Here is an 18,068-nt window from a genome sequence, read left to right as displayed (position 1 = left end):
TTTTAATTCTCCTCTTTCACTTCTGTCATTTGATTTTTCTCTCTGTCCCAGCCCTGCTCTCCTCTCTCTGTCGTCTCATAGGTTTATGGATCAATGAACGGTGGGGGGTAAGGTGACCTTCTTTGGTCTGACCAATAAGAGAGCTTGTTGGACAGAGCTCTGCCAAAAAATGCTTCTCAGGCACTATCTATTTCTTTCACACCAGGAGCAGATTAGACCAGAGAGTGCAGTAGAATCTGTGTGAGTCTGTGTTTGTCTGTGTGTGTGTGTGTGTGTGTGTGTGTGTGTGTGTGTGTGTGTGTGTGTGTGTGTGTGTGTGTGTGTTTGTTTGTGGGGGTACATTGTGGACTTATACCAGCTGATTGAGGTTGACATGTCTGATTGGGGCAAAACTGCTGTCAATTGTTTTCTCTGCATTTGCCTTCAGCACAAATTGGTTTCTGTCTCTATCTGGGTAAAATGAAGGTGAGGTTCAGGTCTGGGCTGAGCCATGTATTCAGTATGATTAAGGATAGCACACACCTCTAGGGAATGAACGTAAATACACAGAGACAGGTGATCAAAGAGAGAGCTCAACACAACTTGAAACTGAATTCATTCATAATTTATATTGATAATTGATCAAATTAATATGTAACGAAACCACAACCTTAACCTCCGTGATGAAGCCACAGAAGATCAATCCTCTCAGATATACAGAGCGTTGTTGCGTCTTTTAGCTCACCGCCCTCATCAGGGGCAGCGTTTCTGATGTAAACTACCTACCCAGTAACCATCAGCAAATGCTTTGTGACGACCTGGTGAACAAAGTGAATCATTAGCAGGTAAGGATTTTCAACTAGAGACTAAAGCAAAAGGCTAGAAGAAAGCAAACATAGGTCTTACATTCACGTTTCCCAAAAAAAACAGGAATCCAAATGAATGCTCCTGACAGCTGAATATGCACAGAGGCAACTGTTTACTATCAAGTTAGCCACAAGAACTTTATAAGGTCATAAAATGTCGGTTGCTAGTTGTTTTTAAGCTTCGTCTGCTGCCCCAAACTGGCCCAAAAAAATCAATTAGCTGGGTTTATGTTGCAGCGTGTTGATGTCTCTCTCTGCTACTGTATAAAACGACTTCCTGAACAGGATCTTCTGCCACAGTCTCTGACCTCTAACCATCGCATTATAAATATTTCACTTTGTTCTGAGAAACTCTCATATGTAGTTGAGGAAAAGAATCCCAATAAGATTTTACAGCCCAAACACTGGTTTACTACAGAGCTCTGCTGTGTGTCATTAAGTTTAACTGTTTAAATTCTTGTTCCTTTCCAATGTTCCTTTTAATGGATGCCTCCGTTTCTGCGGTCTCGACATTTGACAGTGAATCTTTCAAGGCTTTTAGTCCAGTGTATTGCCTCAAATAATTTATCACAGCATCAAGGGACTGTCGGTATCAACATGGCAGCTCCTCTCTCTCTCTTTCACGCGCGCTCTCTCCTGCTCTCTCGCTCATTTTCTACGGGAGCGATTGGCTTATGGCTCCAGGTCAGAGTAAATTATTAAGGCCTGCTCTGTATTTGGCCGTAAATGCTCTCTCTCCCCTTTTCCTTTCCATCTCTCTCTCCCTCGTGTTCTCTACTTCCTCTCCTCCTTCAACACTCAGCCCATTTAGGAAGAGAGTGAACAGGATGAGAAGGCGCCGCAGCAGCACGAGGAAAAGGCAGAAAGGGAAAAATAACACGGAGACAGATGCGGTTTGTGGAGATGGACAGAAACGTAGAAAGGATGTCAGTAGGGAAATGGGGGAAAAAAGAGCTATGGAGCATTAAAAAGAGAGAGAGAGGACTGACAGAGGTAGAGTGCTGATGAATTGCACAGCGGGGACTTCGCCATCCTCCACCTGCTACCTGCCCTGAGTACATCAAGCAAGAGCAATCACACACACCTGCTTTATACCTAAGTATAGTGAGTATTTGTGTGTGTGCGTGCGTGCGTGCGTGTGCATGCGCGTGCATGCGCGTGCATGCGCGCGCTTGTAAACCAAACCCAAGCGGGACCAGTTGAGTGTTGCTGTCATTAGAGAGCTGTTAAACTGCCAAATGGGTGAAGGCGGAGAGAGACAGGAAGAGGGAGAGAGGAGGGGAGACGGTTACCGACAGAGAAAGACAGTAGAAAGGAAGAATGGAGTTGTTTTCATTTCCATCAATAATTCAGGATGTGTATTATCTCCTGTTGTGTGCAGCTGCAAACTTCATGCCTCAGCGATTTTTTTTTTTTTTTTTTTACAGTGGCAAACAACCTCTGCACGTGCATGCAACAAACGCACCCACACACAAACGGGAGGGGGGGATTAGCAACCGTTTGTGTCACTTTGCACACAGACGTGTAATTTATGTTAAGACGGGATTCTCGCTGTGAGAAAGTCTGGCTACAGAAAAGAAGTGGACTGGTTATTAGTGTACTTTTTTATCTGTTGATGTTTTTGAATCTATCAGCCAGAAGCTACTTAGCATATCTCTACGCTGCACTTTTTCCAACTGCAATATCTCTTACTCTCCCTCCTCCCGCATATCCCTACAGTCTTGAAAGCTGCTCTTATTAATATCTAGATCTCGATGATAATGTTTTGTGTCAAAGGGGTCCTTCTTCGTGATGAACCTGCAGAGAATCTTCAATGTCTCCATTTAATGGCCCTCATCGGCATCATTTACTGCAGCATCGGGCAGCTGTTTTTCGGCCCTGATAGTGTCACTGTACACTACCCCTCAGACACCAAACATCAGATGGACAAAATTAGCGACTAGCTGCTGGACAAGGTGGAGCATTAAGCTTCTAAAGAGACAAACGTTTCCTTCAGGGGTTGGTGGAGACCAAACCAGAGCCAGACAGAGAGTGAATATTAAACAGGTGTTCCAAAAATACAACTCTCTATAAATGAAGCTGTCAATGCCAGTTTAAAGGCTAGTTTCAACCCAAAATGAATTCATATGGTGATTTTTCATTATCACCTCACCCCCAAGTGGATGTAAAGTTGGGAGAAGTTTCGTAGTCCAAAAAACATTTCGGGAGCTTCACAGCAAAACGACACTGTCCTGAACAACTGAAGTAGATGGGGACTTGTTTTTAAACATAAACAAAATCTTCATTTTACAGGAGCTAGGCGAAAAGCTTTAGCATACAACCTGATGAACAAGTTCGGCCATGTCCCGAGGATGTAAATAATGTCTTTTCAAATCAATCTGGGATGTCGGGGATTCTTATGACTTGCATTACGCCTACCAAACTGTATGTAGCCATTACATCCAAGTTTTCTTCCTGTTGTATTGCCACGTGTTAAAACAAGTCCCCTTCTACTTTAGTTTTTTAGAAGAATCCCGCAACTCTGTTTTACTGTTAAGATCTAAAAATGTTGTGTTGACTAAGAAACTTCATTTTTGGGCAAACCTTTTAAGGGTGAGTTTAATGGAGTCAAATTGTTTAAAGAGCACACATACAGTATTGATGTGCTTAAAATATTGAATATATTTGATAGTATATTATGTAAGATTTTAGTTGAAAACATGCAAAAATTAGTTGTCACCAGAATGTGACAAAGGTTTTGGCTAATGACAGCTATTAAGGGATATTCCAGTAATAATTATTCTGTATGAATTGGATAGGTGGCCATTTTTTATATATTGCACCTTTTTAAGTAACCAAAAGAAAAACAAGAAACTGCATCCATGTTACAGAAGAAATGTGGATGGGCTGTAATTGTGATTGCCTTTGTATTTTGGGGCACAGTGGAATGCACCGTTTGAACATTGTTTTACTGCTGTATAGATGTTGCTGGATGGCTGCTGCTGCTGGAGGGCGCGGTGTGATTTGTCAGGGGTCATATAATCTCATAACATCTGCTCATAAACTTCGTTTGTCCTGCGGCAGCAGCACAATCTGATGTCAGAGTTGAACAGGTACGCACGCCAAGGCCAAATGTCGGGCCCTGATGGATCAATTGCAGATCGATGGCTGCCTCTGCTCCAAAATCATGTTGGTGCGAGTGTGTGTTTGGGCAGGAGCTGATATAACAAGGAGCTTGATTAGACTGGATGAGAGCCAGGTGCTTTTCAACTGCGGCTGCTCCCATCATCATCATCATCATCTTCCTCTGTTGCAAAACAGATGCACAGCACGACAAATGTGGTTAAATTTGGCAGTTGGCATTCTCCATTCTCCCTCCGCTCAGGCAATTAGAGGAAGCAGAGCCAGCAAGCCAGACCTTAGCCATTAAGTGTGTGTGTGTGTGTGTGTGTGTGTGTGTGTGTGTGTGTGTGTGTGTGTGTGTGTGTGTGTGTGTGTGTGTGTGTGTGTGTGTGTGTGTGTGTACCAAGGTGATGTGCTTTAAGGCTAAAGGGGAGAAACTATTTCCTCTCCCCACAGCAACAGGCATGGATCAAAGTAATTGGACAGTTCGGTTCACACTCCAAAGCCTTGTGTGTGCATACGAGAGTGTGTGTGTTATGTGTGCGTATTCTCTGCCTCCCAGACCTGCCTCCACACACATCTTTTTAACACACACACTCAATAACATATTTTTCTCTCTACGTTTGTGTTGAATAAAACATGGCAGTAAAAGTGTGTCAAAGTCTTGCTCAGTACAGAGGGAGCAGGACGGAAGGTTTCTGCTCCAACATAAGATCAGATAGAAAAGTGTGTGCGTGTGCCTCCCTCTGTCAGCGTCAGGCACAGATGTAATTGTGGGCAGTTTGGGTGTTTTGATCCTTGTCTCCCGTATCACACGGGCTTTCCTTCTCCTCTTCTGTCTTTTTTCAGCTTTCCCTCCCACTCAGAACCATCTAGCAGACGCACACACGAGACACGCCTAATTAACGCTTCCTCACACAGTAGATCTGTCTCTCTGCGGGGGGGGAGGATGGCCACAGGAATGAGAGAACAAGGGTAATGGATGGTAGAGAAGTGGAGGAAGACATTACTTAATGGACAAGGGAGGTTATTAAAGGAGGTGATCAAAAGGGGAATAGAAAAGAAAAGGAGGCATTAAAGAAATGGACAGGTTACTCCGCTGATCAGCGAGGCTGAGTCCCCCTCATGAACTTTACTGTGTGTTTTTTGTCCGATAACACACAGATGTGATGAAAAAGGAGAGGGCGGGGGCGGCAAAGTGGGGAGTCTAAAATTTGCTGATGGACTGATGTTAAGTTCCTTTTATTCCTTCATCTCTCCCATTAGTAGCATCTCAGGAAACTGGGACAACATAGTCCCTCTGAAGTTAAAACACAAACCCCCTGAATGCAGATAGAGCCCAAAATGCGCAAAACACACGCATGAAACAAACACACACACACACACACACACACACACACACACACACACACACACACACACACACACACACACACACACACACACACACACACACACACACCGACCACAGAGAATGCAGTCATGGATCTGTGTGGTCTCCTATTGACTGATGCGATAGAGGATAAGAGGGAAATTACCAGCTGAAGGTGGTCTGCATTTTCATCCAGATTAAACACACTCATGTTTGTACTTTGACTCTCATTTACATAATGCATCCCCAAGCCCCTACACAACAAAGTTGGTTTCTAGCTCTTTAGGAGGGCGACTGCAAGTCTTTAGAAAAAAAGTTGTGTAAAGCGGTTTGTGGCTCCAGAGGGAGCAGCAGGAAATCTGATAAATTGCATCCGGTGATGTCACTTGGTTGCAGCTACAAGTGAAATGAAAAAAAAAAAAAGAAGGAAATCTGGCCGTTAGAGAGACGTGAGCAGATGTTTGTAGCCTTCTACTCAACTCTGTTTGAATCCAGCAGCTTGGAAGCTTCATTAGCTGCTACTAGCAGAGCAAATCTCAAATGTAGGTGCAAGGGTTCGACAAGGAAGACAAAGGTGCAGAATAATAAAGATGATATCTGTGCTTCTGTTGCATCTAATTTTGATCTTTTTTGTTTAACAGTGATTGACTTTTTAGAGGTGTGATACTAAATTGTTGGAGTACTCCTTTAACCATCTCAATTAAATGATGAATCCGCCCACTGTAAAATGAACCAAAGCCTAATTCTAGCCTAAACCTGTCGAGTTGAAATAAAAAATTACACTTTAATACTTTTAGACCACATCCCTGGTCATATTGTATACCTATTTAACTGGGTTCTGTGTAACAATTGTAGCAATTCACATGTATTAATCACTCTTTTTTGGCCATATGTGAGCAGATTGTAACTTGACATTAAAAATGAGACCTTCCCTGTTTCCTGATTGTCTAAACAAGCCGTGGACGGTTTGTTTAAGTTGTTTAATCCTGATGAACTGTGGATTTCTTCATGAAGGACTCAGGTCAGATTTTCGGCGACACTCTGACAGATGTGACTTTATACTTCCAGCATAACACAGAAGCTCCACAGAGCCTCTTTAAAAATACGCAACACATCTTTTTTTTTTCCTTAATGTCTTTGTATGCTTGTATCAAAATCAGAACCTGTTGTGTTCCTGTGCTTATGTCAGCTTGGATCAACCAATTTCAACCGAGACTATCAAGATATCCACCCATCAATCAATCAACTTTTAGCTCACAGAGCAAAGATTCAGTAGTTAGCTTGCTAGCAACAACATGGTGGCCACATCAGTGTGTCTTCAGGTGCTCCCGTTTTCCCCAAATACTGCCTGCAAGAATGTATTGGCTTTAGGCAAAATGTTATCTGTTACAGCTTCAGATTATATGAAAGGTATTTTAGTGGATTGCTTTAGCAACAACATGGAGCGTATAATGGGCTTTGTCTCTCTGTCCCTGACTGATACCATACCGCTAGCATGTTCAAACTCCTCCCAATGTTATGTCTCACCTGCATATCCTGTTTTATTGTATCCTACTCATATCCACAAAAACTAATATGCGCATAGGTTTCCTGAACGCAGCATACCTTAGTGAGACAGTTCAAGCACCACCTCAGAGTCTTCTTGCACAAGTGAAAAGAGGTCAGGTGAGACCTAGGATCAATATTTTGCTATCATGATCATGTCTGGGAAGTAAATTAAACATGACAGCGTAGACTGAAACTAGCTGCTAATGCAAGCATCGCAAAACAGTTAATTGTGAGATATTGTGGCTTTTTCGGCATTATTGACCATACGTCGTTCAGAAGGTTGTACAAATTATTGCACAAATAAGGTCATTATCGTACATCTGACAGCGCTCTTTGCCTTTCATCTGGACATTGACACTAGGTCTCAAACAAAATGCCCTTTGAAGGTCCAGTCCAAAGTGAGAAATTGGCAAAATGTCACCTCCAAAGGTCTAAAACTCACGCTGGTTCAGATGACATACAAGTAATCACACACAGGCTCAACCCTTTGGTTTCCCTCCACCCTGCAAGCCTTCTTGCCTCGGTGTGAAATACATTTTCTGTTCAATAGCATTGAATATTGATCAACTTAATTGCACTCACTCACACACACACACACACACACACACACACACACACACACACACACACACGCTCTCCCTCCTTCCCGTTCATATGTTGGGAGGAGCCGGCGTGTCAGCTTGGAGAGGTAATTATTTGCTTGGCCAGTCTGAGCCTGTTCTGAGTCTCAAGGACGGACTTGCCTGCAGCTACAGTACAAACCAACACTCTGATTACACAACGGAAACAGCCAGTGAGAGTGTGTGTAGAAGCGTGTGTGTTTGTGCGCGTGTGATGTATGGGCCGTGACTTGAATGAAAGTCTGTCCTTGTGTTTTTTATGTGTATGCATGCAGAATGTATAGTAGGTGTATTTTTTTTCTTGTGGGTGGGTGCATGGGCATACGCACACAAGTCATGATGCGTGTGCCTGTGAGCTTATATAGAACAATGGCTCTTGTAGCGTCGTCCCTTCAGGTCTACACCTCAGGGAATCACGGCTGCTGTGCCACCATTACACACACAAACATACACATATATATATACACACACACACACACACACACACACACACACACACACACACACACACACACACACACATTCCCCTGGTGTCACAGTATAATAGCAGGGAAGGCGAGCAGGAAATTGAGGTTGGGAAGGCGATTGGGGAGAATAGGGGGGAGCGCGGGTGGCAAGGAAAGGAGGGAGGAGAAGGTTTCAAACTGTGTATAGGGAGGAAAAAGAAGACAGAGAAGAGGGAGCGAAAAGAGAGAAAGATAACAGAGAGCGAGGTTGGAAGGAGGCCATTGGAGGACGAACATCATTCATGAGAGATGAGCTGATCATCACAGACGGGCCAGACAGATAATGTTTCACTTTCTGGCCCCATAAAATCTTTTACGACAGCTCTCCCTGGATGACTGCTACCTGTTTTTATTTGGCTCTGCATTTGTATTTGTGTGTGTGTGTGTGTGTGTGTGTGTGTGTGTGTGTGTGTGTGCGTGTAGTTGAATCCTTATAAAGTACAAAGTGTGCATAAATGGGATTGCATGCTGCCGATGTGGTGTGTGTGTGTGTACGTGTGCTTCTGTGCATGCATGACTGCATGTGTGAATACATAAACAGGACGATTATCGGGTGTGAAGAGAGTGTGAATAGGATTTCATGGTGTCATTTTTTTGCCTGCCTCTGTGTGTGTGTGTGTGTGTGTGTGTGTGTGTGTGTGTGTGTGTGTGTGTGTGTGTGTGTGTGCGTGCGTGTGTGTTCAGAGAAACGTACAGTCATAAAGCTGTGCCAGGGAGTTTTGAGTGATAGCCTTGGACCACCACAGCCAGGAGACCAATAACAGTAGGCGGCTCAAGGAGGCTCCTGCCAAGTGACCAATGATTAGATCCAACCGAAGGAGACCAGAGCTGAATGGCCCGTCATTCCTCAGCTTCATTCGCCCTCAGAGCCCCATTCCCAGCCTCCCCCAGAAACAGGACGGCGTTTCCATTGTGAGTGTTGCAGAAATGCTTGGGTTCAGAGTTCTTTGCAGGACTCCAACTCTGGTTGGAAAAACTAAAATGAAGTTATCCAGATATCCCCTTATAGGGGGCATATTATTTAAATTTTCAGGTTCATGATTTTATTTTGGTTTGGTATAGTTTTAGTGAATTGATTTACATGCTTTAATGCTTGATAAACCCATCAGTTTACTCACACTTTCCAGTGCTGCAGCTGTGTATTCAACCTCTGTCTGAAATGTTTTAACTCCTGTCTCTTTAAGGCCCCACCTCCCAAATACCCAGTCTCCTCTGGTTGGTCAGCTCGCACATGTCTGAGCCAGCACTGGTAACAACAGCAGATGCAGCTGCAACAAATCAGTTCTTCCATACCAAACTAGTTTCCAAGCATAGATAAGCCAATTGTGAGACATGTGACAGAGTGTGATGTCACAGAGTTTTTTGTTGGTGTGGACTCTGACCTTTTCAACTTTCAAGATCTTTAACGAGTACAAGAAGACACATGAAACACTGAGAGATGGGGGGCTAAAAAAGAAAAAGCTTAATAGGTCTCCTTTAACTCTGGGACTTTTAAACTCAAACAGCCTGAAACAACACATGAAATTCATTCTCTCGAAAGCTGGTGTAGACGTATTATCATTCTTGTTGGGTAGATACAAGCCTGCAGCAGGGAGTGTGGCCAAATGTGTCTCCTGGAGCATTTAATGCTTAGAGAAGAATTAAGTCAGTCAATCAATATGCAAAACAGTCACACAAATTCATATTTTAGTTGGGGTTGAGACAAAAAGCAAGAATTTCCATACACTGGAGGTTGTTTATTTAAAACACGCACAAGCTTTTGATCATGGCGATTCTGCAGGGACTTAAACTGGCAACAGGTGAGTTTTTAGTTTTATTGTATCATAAAGAAGTGAATGTTGACTGCACAGTGTAAGGACTATAGAATAATGGCACCATCAACATTTAGATCACTTTCACTATGCAAATTTTGACAGCCATCACGCACGAAATCTCACGTGAAAATGAAGGCTGAGTTGCGACCCAGTGTGGCAGCCTGCTACCATTTCTGCCTTCACGTCTCCATTACAGAGTCACACATTTGCATGTAATGAATTCCTCCGCCAGTAGTTCTGCACAGCTGCTCTCTTGTTGTTAGCAGTGCTGACTCAGGCATGTGTGAGCTGACCAATCAGAGCAGACTAGATGTATGAGGGCGAGGGCCTTAAAGAGACAGGAAACGCTAAACAGAACGTGTCAGACAGAGGGAGGTGGGGAAACAGAGCTGCTGTATGAAAAATTGTATTATGAACCTTAAAATGAGCATAATACATCTCCTTTAAGTAAAGGCTCTGAAAAGACAAGAACATAAAACATATTAACATTATTCATATTACTTGTGATAACACCCCAAATTGAAAATCTTCAATGTGAAAATAATGTGTTTGTGTACATTTTTTATAAGAGTCTGTTTGGGGTCGGGCTCTTCTGTTGGTATTTTGACCAAAGTCTCCAAATCATCCCGAACAGCTCGGTGTGTACCTGATTCACCGTGACATTTTGCTCCCCAGCTCTGACCTTTTGTTATTTCTTTGCCTTAATGATACAGCGCCTGCTTGTTTTCATGCCTCCTTGTAGACTCGGCTTGTGTGCGCGTATTGACTTTTGTAGTATTGATCAGATAGAGCAGCAGGGTGGTCCCGCACTCAGTCGTCAGTACATCCTGAAACTGAAGAAAAAAGCCCAGTGTTTCTGGGAATCTGGCAAACAAAAGCGGTAAAAGTTAAATCGGCCATGTTCATCGGCTCCACTCAGTCTTTTATTTGTGGAAAAAATGAGTCTCAACGCCTGGCTGTGAAGATCCGTGAGACCAATTTATGAGTAACAAATCTCCCGTCTGTGTAATTCACAAACTGACCTCGGCTGTTTGACTTATTGATTTCTGTTAGAGTGGGGATCCTAAAGTATCCCTCCCATCCTGTTGGTGGTACTCCATCCAGAACGCACTGTGTTCCGGCTCCGTGGCTCCGGCACATCCTTTGGTCCTCCAGAGGTTGCTGCAGAAGAAGGTTAGGAAGGCTCTGGCTGACTGGTCTGCTGCTGGGTGCCCCGGGCGCCTGGATGGGATGGCTCCCACAGGACCCGCTCCCACTGATCATTACTGTCTATGAATAGCTGCTGCATTGCAGATGGAGGGAAGGACAGGAAGGAAGTGTAGTAATGGGTGGAGAAGAGCAATGGTTTGTGGAGAAAAGGGGAAAGGGGAATCACGCTGTGTGTGTGTGTGTGTGTGGTTAGGGACAAGTGAGATTTCACTTTCAAGGACACTCAGGTCCCCCACTGTGGTAATCTGAAGAAATGCTGGCTATCTTTCTGTTTTCAATATCTGCTTGAACAACAAATCATCACGTCAGCGTACTGCAGGCGGGTGTATAAACAAAGTGTGATTGTCTGGCAGCAATAAGACGGAGAGAGACCGGTGCTTGGAGGAGTGAGTGAAGACAGCCAGACAGGGTGGAAAAGGAGATGATAAAGAGGATGTGTCCACCGCCTCATTACATTTCAGAGTCTTTGATTAACATGAAATGATTGCTGTTGTCTGTGCACCCACTCTAAAATGAAGACACATTCTGTTGAAGGAGGATATGGCTTTTATTTACTCCCTGGAGACAGTGTGCTAACCCTGACCAAAAAAAGCCTACTAAGTGCCTATGATTCTCATGGCCAGAAGAATTCACGGGAACAATAGTGTTGTGGTGATTATGGAAATTTTGACCAAAAAATGCTCTTGTTTATTATATATTTTGTCTTTTTTTTGTTAAATTAATAACATTTGTTATACAAATACTTTAACAAAGCAAGAACAGAAAGAAACAAATACTTTGAGAGCTGCTGGATTATTTGCAGGATGTTATTATATATTATGTTATTGTCAGTAATAGTTACAAGTGACACCCCTAGCTTGAGTCAGACTTCCAGCATTCATTGGCCCCAGTTGCTGCTTTTCTTCATTTGATGTGATGGTTAACTCAGTATCTTTGATTTTCTGACTTTTTGTAACAGGTCTAAACAGAATATAACTGCATATACTATTTTAAACAGATTGGCTGATATCATTGATTTATGTCTGGCCTGTTGACTGATGATGATGATGAAGATGAAGATGACGATAATGATCATTCCTCTCTGCTACAACATGCCTGTGGCCTGTGTTGCATTATTTGGCAGAAATGTGACATTAATTTGTCCTTGTGGTGAATGTTTGTGGTTTAGTTTGAGCATGAAAAAAAGGCTTTGGCACTGACGGTAAAACTCTGTAGCCCTCCTATCCTCCCTCCTCCCTCTCCGTTCATATACTCTCCATACTCCGCTCACTACCTTCCAGTCGCGGTTACCGGGCGTGCGGTTGCCAAGAGAGACGCTCGGTCAGTACAGTGCGCAGCTTTAACGGCAGAGCGGCTCGGGCTCTCCCCCGCCATTTCCTCGTGCCGAGCCCTGGAATGTCGAGTAGCGGCTCGGGCTCTTCCTCGCGGAAGGAGTTCGACGTGAAGCAGATCCTCAGGATCCGATGGAGGTGGTTCGGTCACCCCGCGGTCCCTCCGCCTCACTCCCCGCCGCTGGGAGACTACTTCGCCGGGAGGAGAACGGGCGGCAGCTCCGGGGATGGACCTTCAGTTAGCGGCTGTGGCAACCCGAATCCAGGCAGCGTAAACCCCGGTGCGGGGAGTCACGGCGGGCTGGTGGTCAGCGGCAGCGCCGGGTCTAACCTGTGTAACGGCAGCAACAGAAAGTTTGCTGATCCGGCGGGGAGTCGGGGCGGTCCGGGGGGGGCGGCAGCTGGAGCGACGGGGAGCTCCTGTCCCCGCTCCTTCAGCCAGCCAGAGTGCAGGAGCTCCGCCGCGGGGCTGTCGTGGGTCTCCCCGCCGCCTCGTCGTCGCTCCCGGCCGCTGACGAGCATGGAGCCACCGGGCGAAGCTCCCGTGGCTCCGCTGGTACCCGAGCCCACCGCTCATGTGGGGGCTGAAGAGGAGGCGGCGGCGGCGGCGGCAGCAGCAGCTGGAGCGGGAGCGTCGGGCACTGAAGATAACATCCATCCGGAAACTGACTCCAGCTCCTGCAGGTATGAGGAGGCGAAGAGGGAGGCAGAAGTTTAATGTGTGCTTCGCGACCTTGTAGCTGAAACTAAACTTACATACACTCTCTTACAAAGTTAGAGCGAGTGAGGAGCTTCTTCACTGGTTGAGTTAGCTCACAGTTAAAGGGCGGTAAAGTAGTGTTTTTATGAATCATTGTGCTTTATCACTGTAACCGAGCTTTACTTCCTCGATTAATCAAGTTATTCACCTTCACTATGTCAGAAAACAGTGAAAAATATCCATTATCATCCTTTTAATGTCTTGATATTCAGTTTACAGTTTAAGTAAAGAAATCAGATTTACCACATTTAAGAAGCTGGAATCAAAGAATTGAGATTTTTCTCTTAGATATTACCCACATCAATGAATTGCTTGCTGATTAATTTAATGATTGACAACAAATCGATTAATCACTGCAGCTGTTGATCCCGTTTTAACCACTTGGTTCTAAATAACTGGCTTTTCATTTTGTCACTTTAGTATTGTCATCATTACTGCTGGGCAGGTGGAAATTGTCATTGTGCTCCTATTGAAAAAATAGAAAAATAAATGGGTGATTCACCAAACAAGATGCTGCTCAGACAGCGCAGTAGTTGAGGGCCACACATTACATACAGACAGTAAGCGGGAGAGGGAAAATGATGGCTTTGTACCTTTGGGACAGCATGTGGTCCACTGATTTCTCCCTTCAACCTCCTAATGAGGCTTCACCAACCAGAAGACACAAATACACAAATGTGCACTCTTCTGAATAAGGGATTTACAGGGTCAAATTAACAATGTTACTCCAGGGCTGAGCTCCATATGTAGCTTGATACTGCACTTGACATTTATATTGTTCTGTCTTCAGTGGCTGATTCTCCAGCTTTTTACGCACACTCTTTAATGCCCTGTGTTTGCGTGGACATGCATGATGGAGTGTGTTGCATCAGCGGGAAAGGGCATTTAATTCATAGTTGCCATGGAGACAGCAAAACAAAGCAATTAGGGCATCATAACTCCTCTTTAAGCGCATCTGCACAGACTCCCTGATTTATGTTTTTATTATGATGCAGCAGTAAATGTGATGAAGTAAAGGGAGAAATACAGGCTGTGTGTATGTGTGTGTTTACTACACTGGCATAATGATGCATCTGAAAGCCTCCTATCATGCTCTGCGTTCCCAAGACACACATCAGAAAAAATAAATGATTCATAGGACACGCACACATGCACACTCACACTTTTAAAACAGCTTTCAGGAGGAGCAAATGCAGGCATGATTTTAAAAAAAACAAAAAATTAATGTCTAATGCTTTTTCATTCCATGCCCCATTTGTTTTTGCCGCGAATGTGTATGTTTGCATGTGAGTGGTAGAATTAAGGAGAGATTTATGGTTTTAAAAATATCTATTGTTATGCAAGACGTGATGTCACATCTTCAGTGATGATAGAAGTCTGGCAGCGCTTACACAGGAAATTACTTCTATTTAATAGTAATGTGCGCATACACAAGCCTCATTAGCATAGACGAAGGAGGAATATGATGCGCATATGTGCAGATATTCAGTATGCATTGTTCATATAGCCATGTCCTTGCACATGCATGGTTGCCATACCAACACAGACATTAGTGTCTGCAGCATACATGTGCAGCTCCCTGCATGTATGTTTTTTAATTTGTGTGTGTATGTTTCTATATACTGTTCACTCCTTCCCTCCGAGAGCTCCTGGTTACAGTATGATACTCCAAGAGTGGCAGAATCCCAGAAGGGATCATGGGAAGGGATGCGTACGGAATCCCAGAGTGGCTGAAGGCTCGCCTCCACTGATCTCCTCCTCTCCCTTTTTTCTTTCTCACCCCACCCAGCTTCACCCCCTTTAATCCTGGTGTGCTTCCCTTACTCTCTCTCTCTCTCTCGCTCTCTCTCCTTCTCCTTCTCTGTCTCTCTCTCGCCCTCCTTCTGTCCCGTGTTCGTCTCTGCCCACCCTTGTCCATTCATGTGCCCTCTCTTTTTATTTCTCCCTCTAATGTGTGTGGGAAACAAAAGCGTTTGTATGTGTGTCACGGACGGTGTAACATGTGACCAGGCAGGCTCCGTGGCTGCGTGATCACATCGTATATCAGCTTACAGAACTAAGTTTCATTTGCATTAGCCATTAGCCTACGGGCTAATCAGGCTAGATAGTTAATCACGAGGGAGTGTGTGCGCAAATGAGTAAGAGAGAAAGAGAGTGAGGCAGGGAGAGAGACACTGAATGGCAGCTGTGTGAGTGTCCTTGCCTGGTGCAGGGGTTTAAAAAATCTGGCTGCGTGGTGTTGATTCGCCCCAGACACACACTCTCTTTCTCCTCTCCCTCTGTTTCTCTCTTGGTCCATGTTGAGTGCCTGCCAGGCTCAATTAAGGGGACTGGAAGGCAGCGTTCCCCCACTTCAAAGCCATCTCCTTTGGCAGTATTTAGCCACACCATTCGTCTACATACACACTCACAGGCGCGCGCACTCACACAAGAGGACGGGAACGCTAGCCAAAAAGCCTCCTTGGAGGGTTAGAGTGGGATAGGGAAGAGAGGAAACTGAGGCAGAGATGGATGTTGGGATGATGGGATGAGGTGGGATGAAGTGAGTGATGGATTAGTTTAAGATGTAAAAGTGAGGAAGGGAGACAGATGTAGAGGTGTAGAGGACGGAGGGTGGATGACACATCAGCAGTAGCACAAAATCCTGAATGCGTGCAGTACACACACAGTGAACGCAACTTATAGCAGCATATTCTTATAACTTTTTCTAAGAGTTTATGAGATTATTTTTTAATTCAATAAGCCCCAAAATCAAAGTTGGCCTCAGAGTGCCTTAAACCCGCTGTAGCAATATTTGCTTGTAGCAGAAGGGGACATAAACACTGACATTCAATGCCTTTAAGATGATATTGTGAATTCATTAACAAACAGCAGAAACACAATTTGCATCTGTCTTGTTCCTGCATGGCTACTCTTTTAGTGTCTCTCTTTTAGCTCTGTTTCTTTTGTAGTTTGCTAGATGAGCTAGTTATGAACTTTGTCGGTCTGCCTTTCGGTGCTCTGCAGGTAGTGTACTGTCAATTTATCCTAGATTGTCTCATATAAAACACTGAAAACTATGCCGATGAGAGTGAACCAAAACAATTAAAGGGATATTCCGGTGTAAGTTTAATCCATAGTCTAACACACCTTGACACTGAGTATGACCCCCCTCGAGAGAAAGTTTGCGGACCGCTAGCTAACGTAATTTTAGCATCCTCATCCGCACAACAACAATACACTGCAGCAAGGATCCAAGTATAAATCGCCATCAAAAAGCCACAAATAGTGCTCAGAACAGCACCAAACTTCAGCAGCATTACAAATAGGGTCCCAGCACATATTTCAAGGCATCGTTGCCGGCTGTGTCAGAAAAGATAAACAAAACTCACCTCTCCAACTGCAGGCTCATTGTGGGGAAGCCCTGTGAGTCGATTACAGAGTGCAGTAGAGTTCCGCAGCTCAGTGAATATCATTACTGCGGGACTCTTCTGCACTCAGTAATCGACTCACAGGGCTTCCCCTTAACAAGGAGGCTTCTCGGGTGGTGAGTTTTGTTTATCTTTTCCGACAAAGCCGGCAACGATATCAAATGTTTGATTCCTCGAAATATGTGCTGGGACCCTGTTTCTAATGTTACTGAAGTTTGGTGCAGTTCTGAGCATTTTTTATGGCATTTGATGGTGATTTATACTTGGACCCATTTACTGCAGTGTATTGTTGTTGTGCAGTCGTTTCTGAGGATGCTAAATCTACGTAAGCTAGTGGTCCCCAAATTTTATCTCTCGAGGGGGGGTTGTACTCGGTGTCAAGGTGTGTTAGAACATGGATTAAACTTACAACAAAGTCATGATAACTGCTTCTATCTGATGATAGTTTAATCCAGAAGTAACTGCAGTTAACAACATAGCTGTCATTTTGAGACCATTGCATGTCACTGATAAAACGCTAAATCAATAGCATTATAATACATATACACAATTTCAAATTGCTATCAACTCTTCATTCTTTATTTGTTGGACACTGGAATTGGACATTGGAATATGAAACAAATATCCTAATTAAGTAAAACAAATAAAAAGAACACAACTATAACAATACATTAAATGGATTGTGTTAAGGCTGCTGTAAGCGTTGTTGTCATTTAGCCAACTTCCTGTTAGGTGCTGTAGGTACCAGATCATCCTCTTTATGAAGTTCTCTGTCCTGATTGGATAAAGTGGACAGGGATGTTAGCACATTTATTTTATCTTAAGCTGCATGAGAGGGAGGAGGTTACTGACCAAACACAGTAATGCATGTTGTAATATAAAGCTATTTGATACTTATTTTGATAAAACGATATCACTTACAGCAGCAGCTTTAACATGATTGCATTTAAACAGGCAATTTCGATGTCAGCAAAAATGGCCAGTTAAATCAATGATGTAAGATAAGATATGTACCATAGCATAATTATCATAACAGGCTTAACAGTGGGCTGAAAGACACACAAATGCTCCAATATCATCAATGATATCAAAACTCCACAAAACCCTTAAATAGGAAAACATAAACATAATAGAAGACAAACAAAGGTGCATGTACGAATTAGATTTTAGATAAATTCCAGAATGAAGACACACTACTGATGCACACGAAAATGTCTTCAGACTTGTAATTTTAGATCATTTAAAATCACATTGTGTAGTCACATTTTCCAGTGCCTCGCGTGCTCTCTGTTTATACCTTCGAGAATATGCATGTGGAAAATTGCAATTTAGGACAGTTTGCAAGAAACCCCCCTCCCACGCGCACACACACGCACTTCCACATCCCTAGAAGAGTGTGATTTCTCGACAATGTAGCGTCGAAAAATTATTCATCCTTGGAGTATCAGTTCATTTCTTATCGCTTTGTGCTGTAGGGCCAGTTTTGCCATTTCTGCTGTTAAATTAAAAATGGAAGAAGAGCTCTGGCTCTCATAAATTAAAAGCTGGTTT

The 18,068-nt window shown here is 43.8% G+C and overlaps 1 protein-coding gene across 10 annotated transcripts in view; it reads left to right on the top strand.

Annotated features, from left to right (window-relative positions):
• The window catches only part of klhl5 (kelch-like family member 5), a 54,157-nt gene that overhangs the window by 13,177 nt on the left and 22,912 nt on the right, over positions 1-18,068 (top strand). For 4 of the 10 annotated variants that reach the window (XR_005074626.1, XR_005074623.1, XR_005074625.1 and 1 more), the window contains exon 1: positions 12,412-13,031. The exons of 3 other annotated variants lie outside the window; for them this stretch is intronic. Coding sequence is in view for 3 of the 7 variants with exons in the window: in XM_037095243.1 (XP_036951138.1) it covers positions 12,412-13,031 (620 nt within the window). In the remaining 4 variants the exon portion in view is untranslated. Of the gene's footprint in view, positions 1-8,677; positions 8,906-10,818; positions 13,032-18,068 lie in introns of those variants that run through there. 3 more of the 10 variants (XM_037095261.1, XM_037095243.1, XM_037095221.1) reach the window with 3 other exon arrangements.

Source organism: Acanthopagrus latus, chromosome 1, assembly GCF_904848185.1.
Source record: "Acanthopagrus latus isolate v.2019 chromosome 1, fAcaLat1.1, whole genome shotgun sequence".
NCBI lineage: Eukaryota > Metazoa > Chordata > Actinopteri > Spariformes > Sparidae > Acanthopagrus > Acanthopagrus latus.
This window is presented reverse-complemented; position numbering and strand designations above follow the sequence as displayed.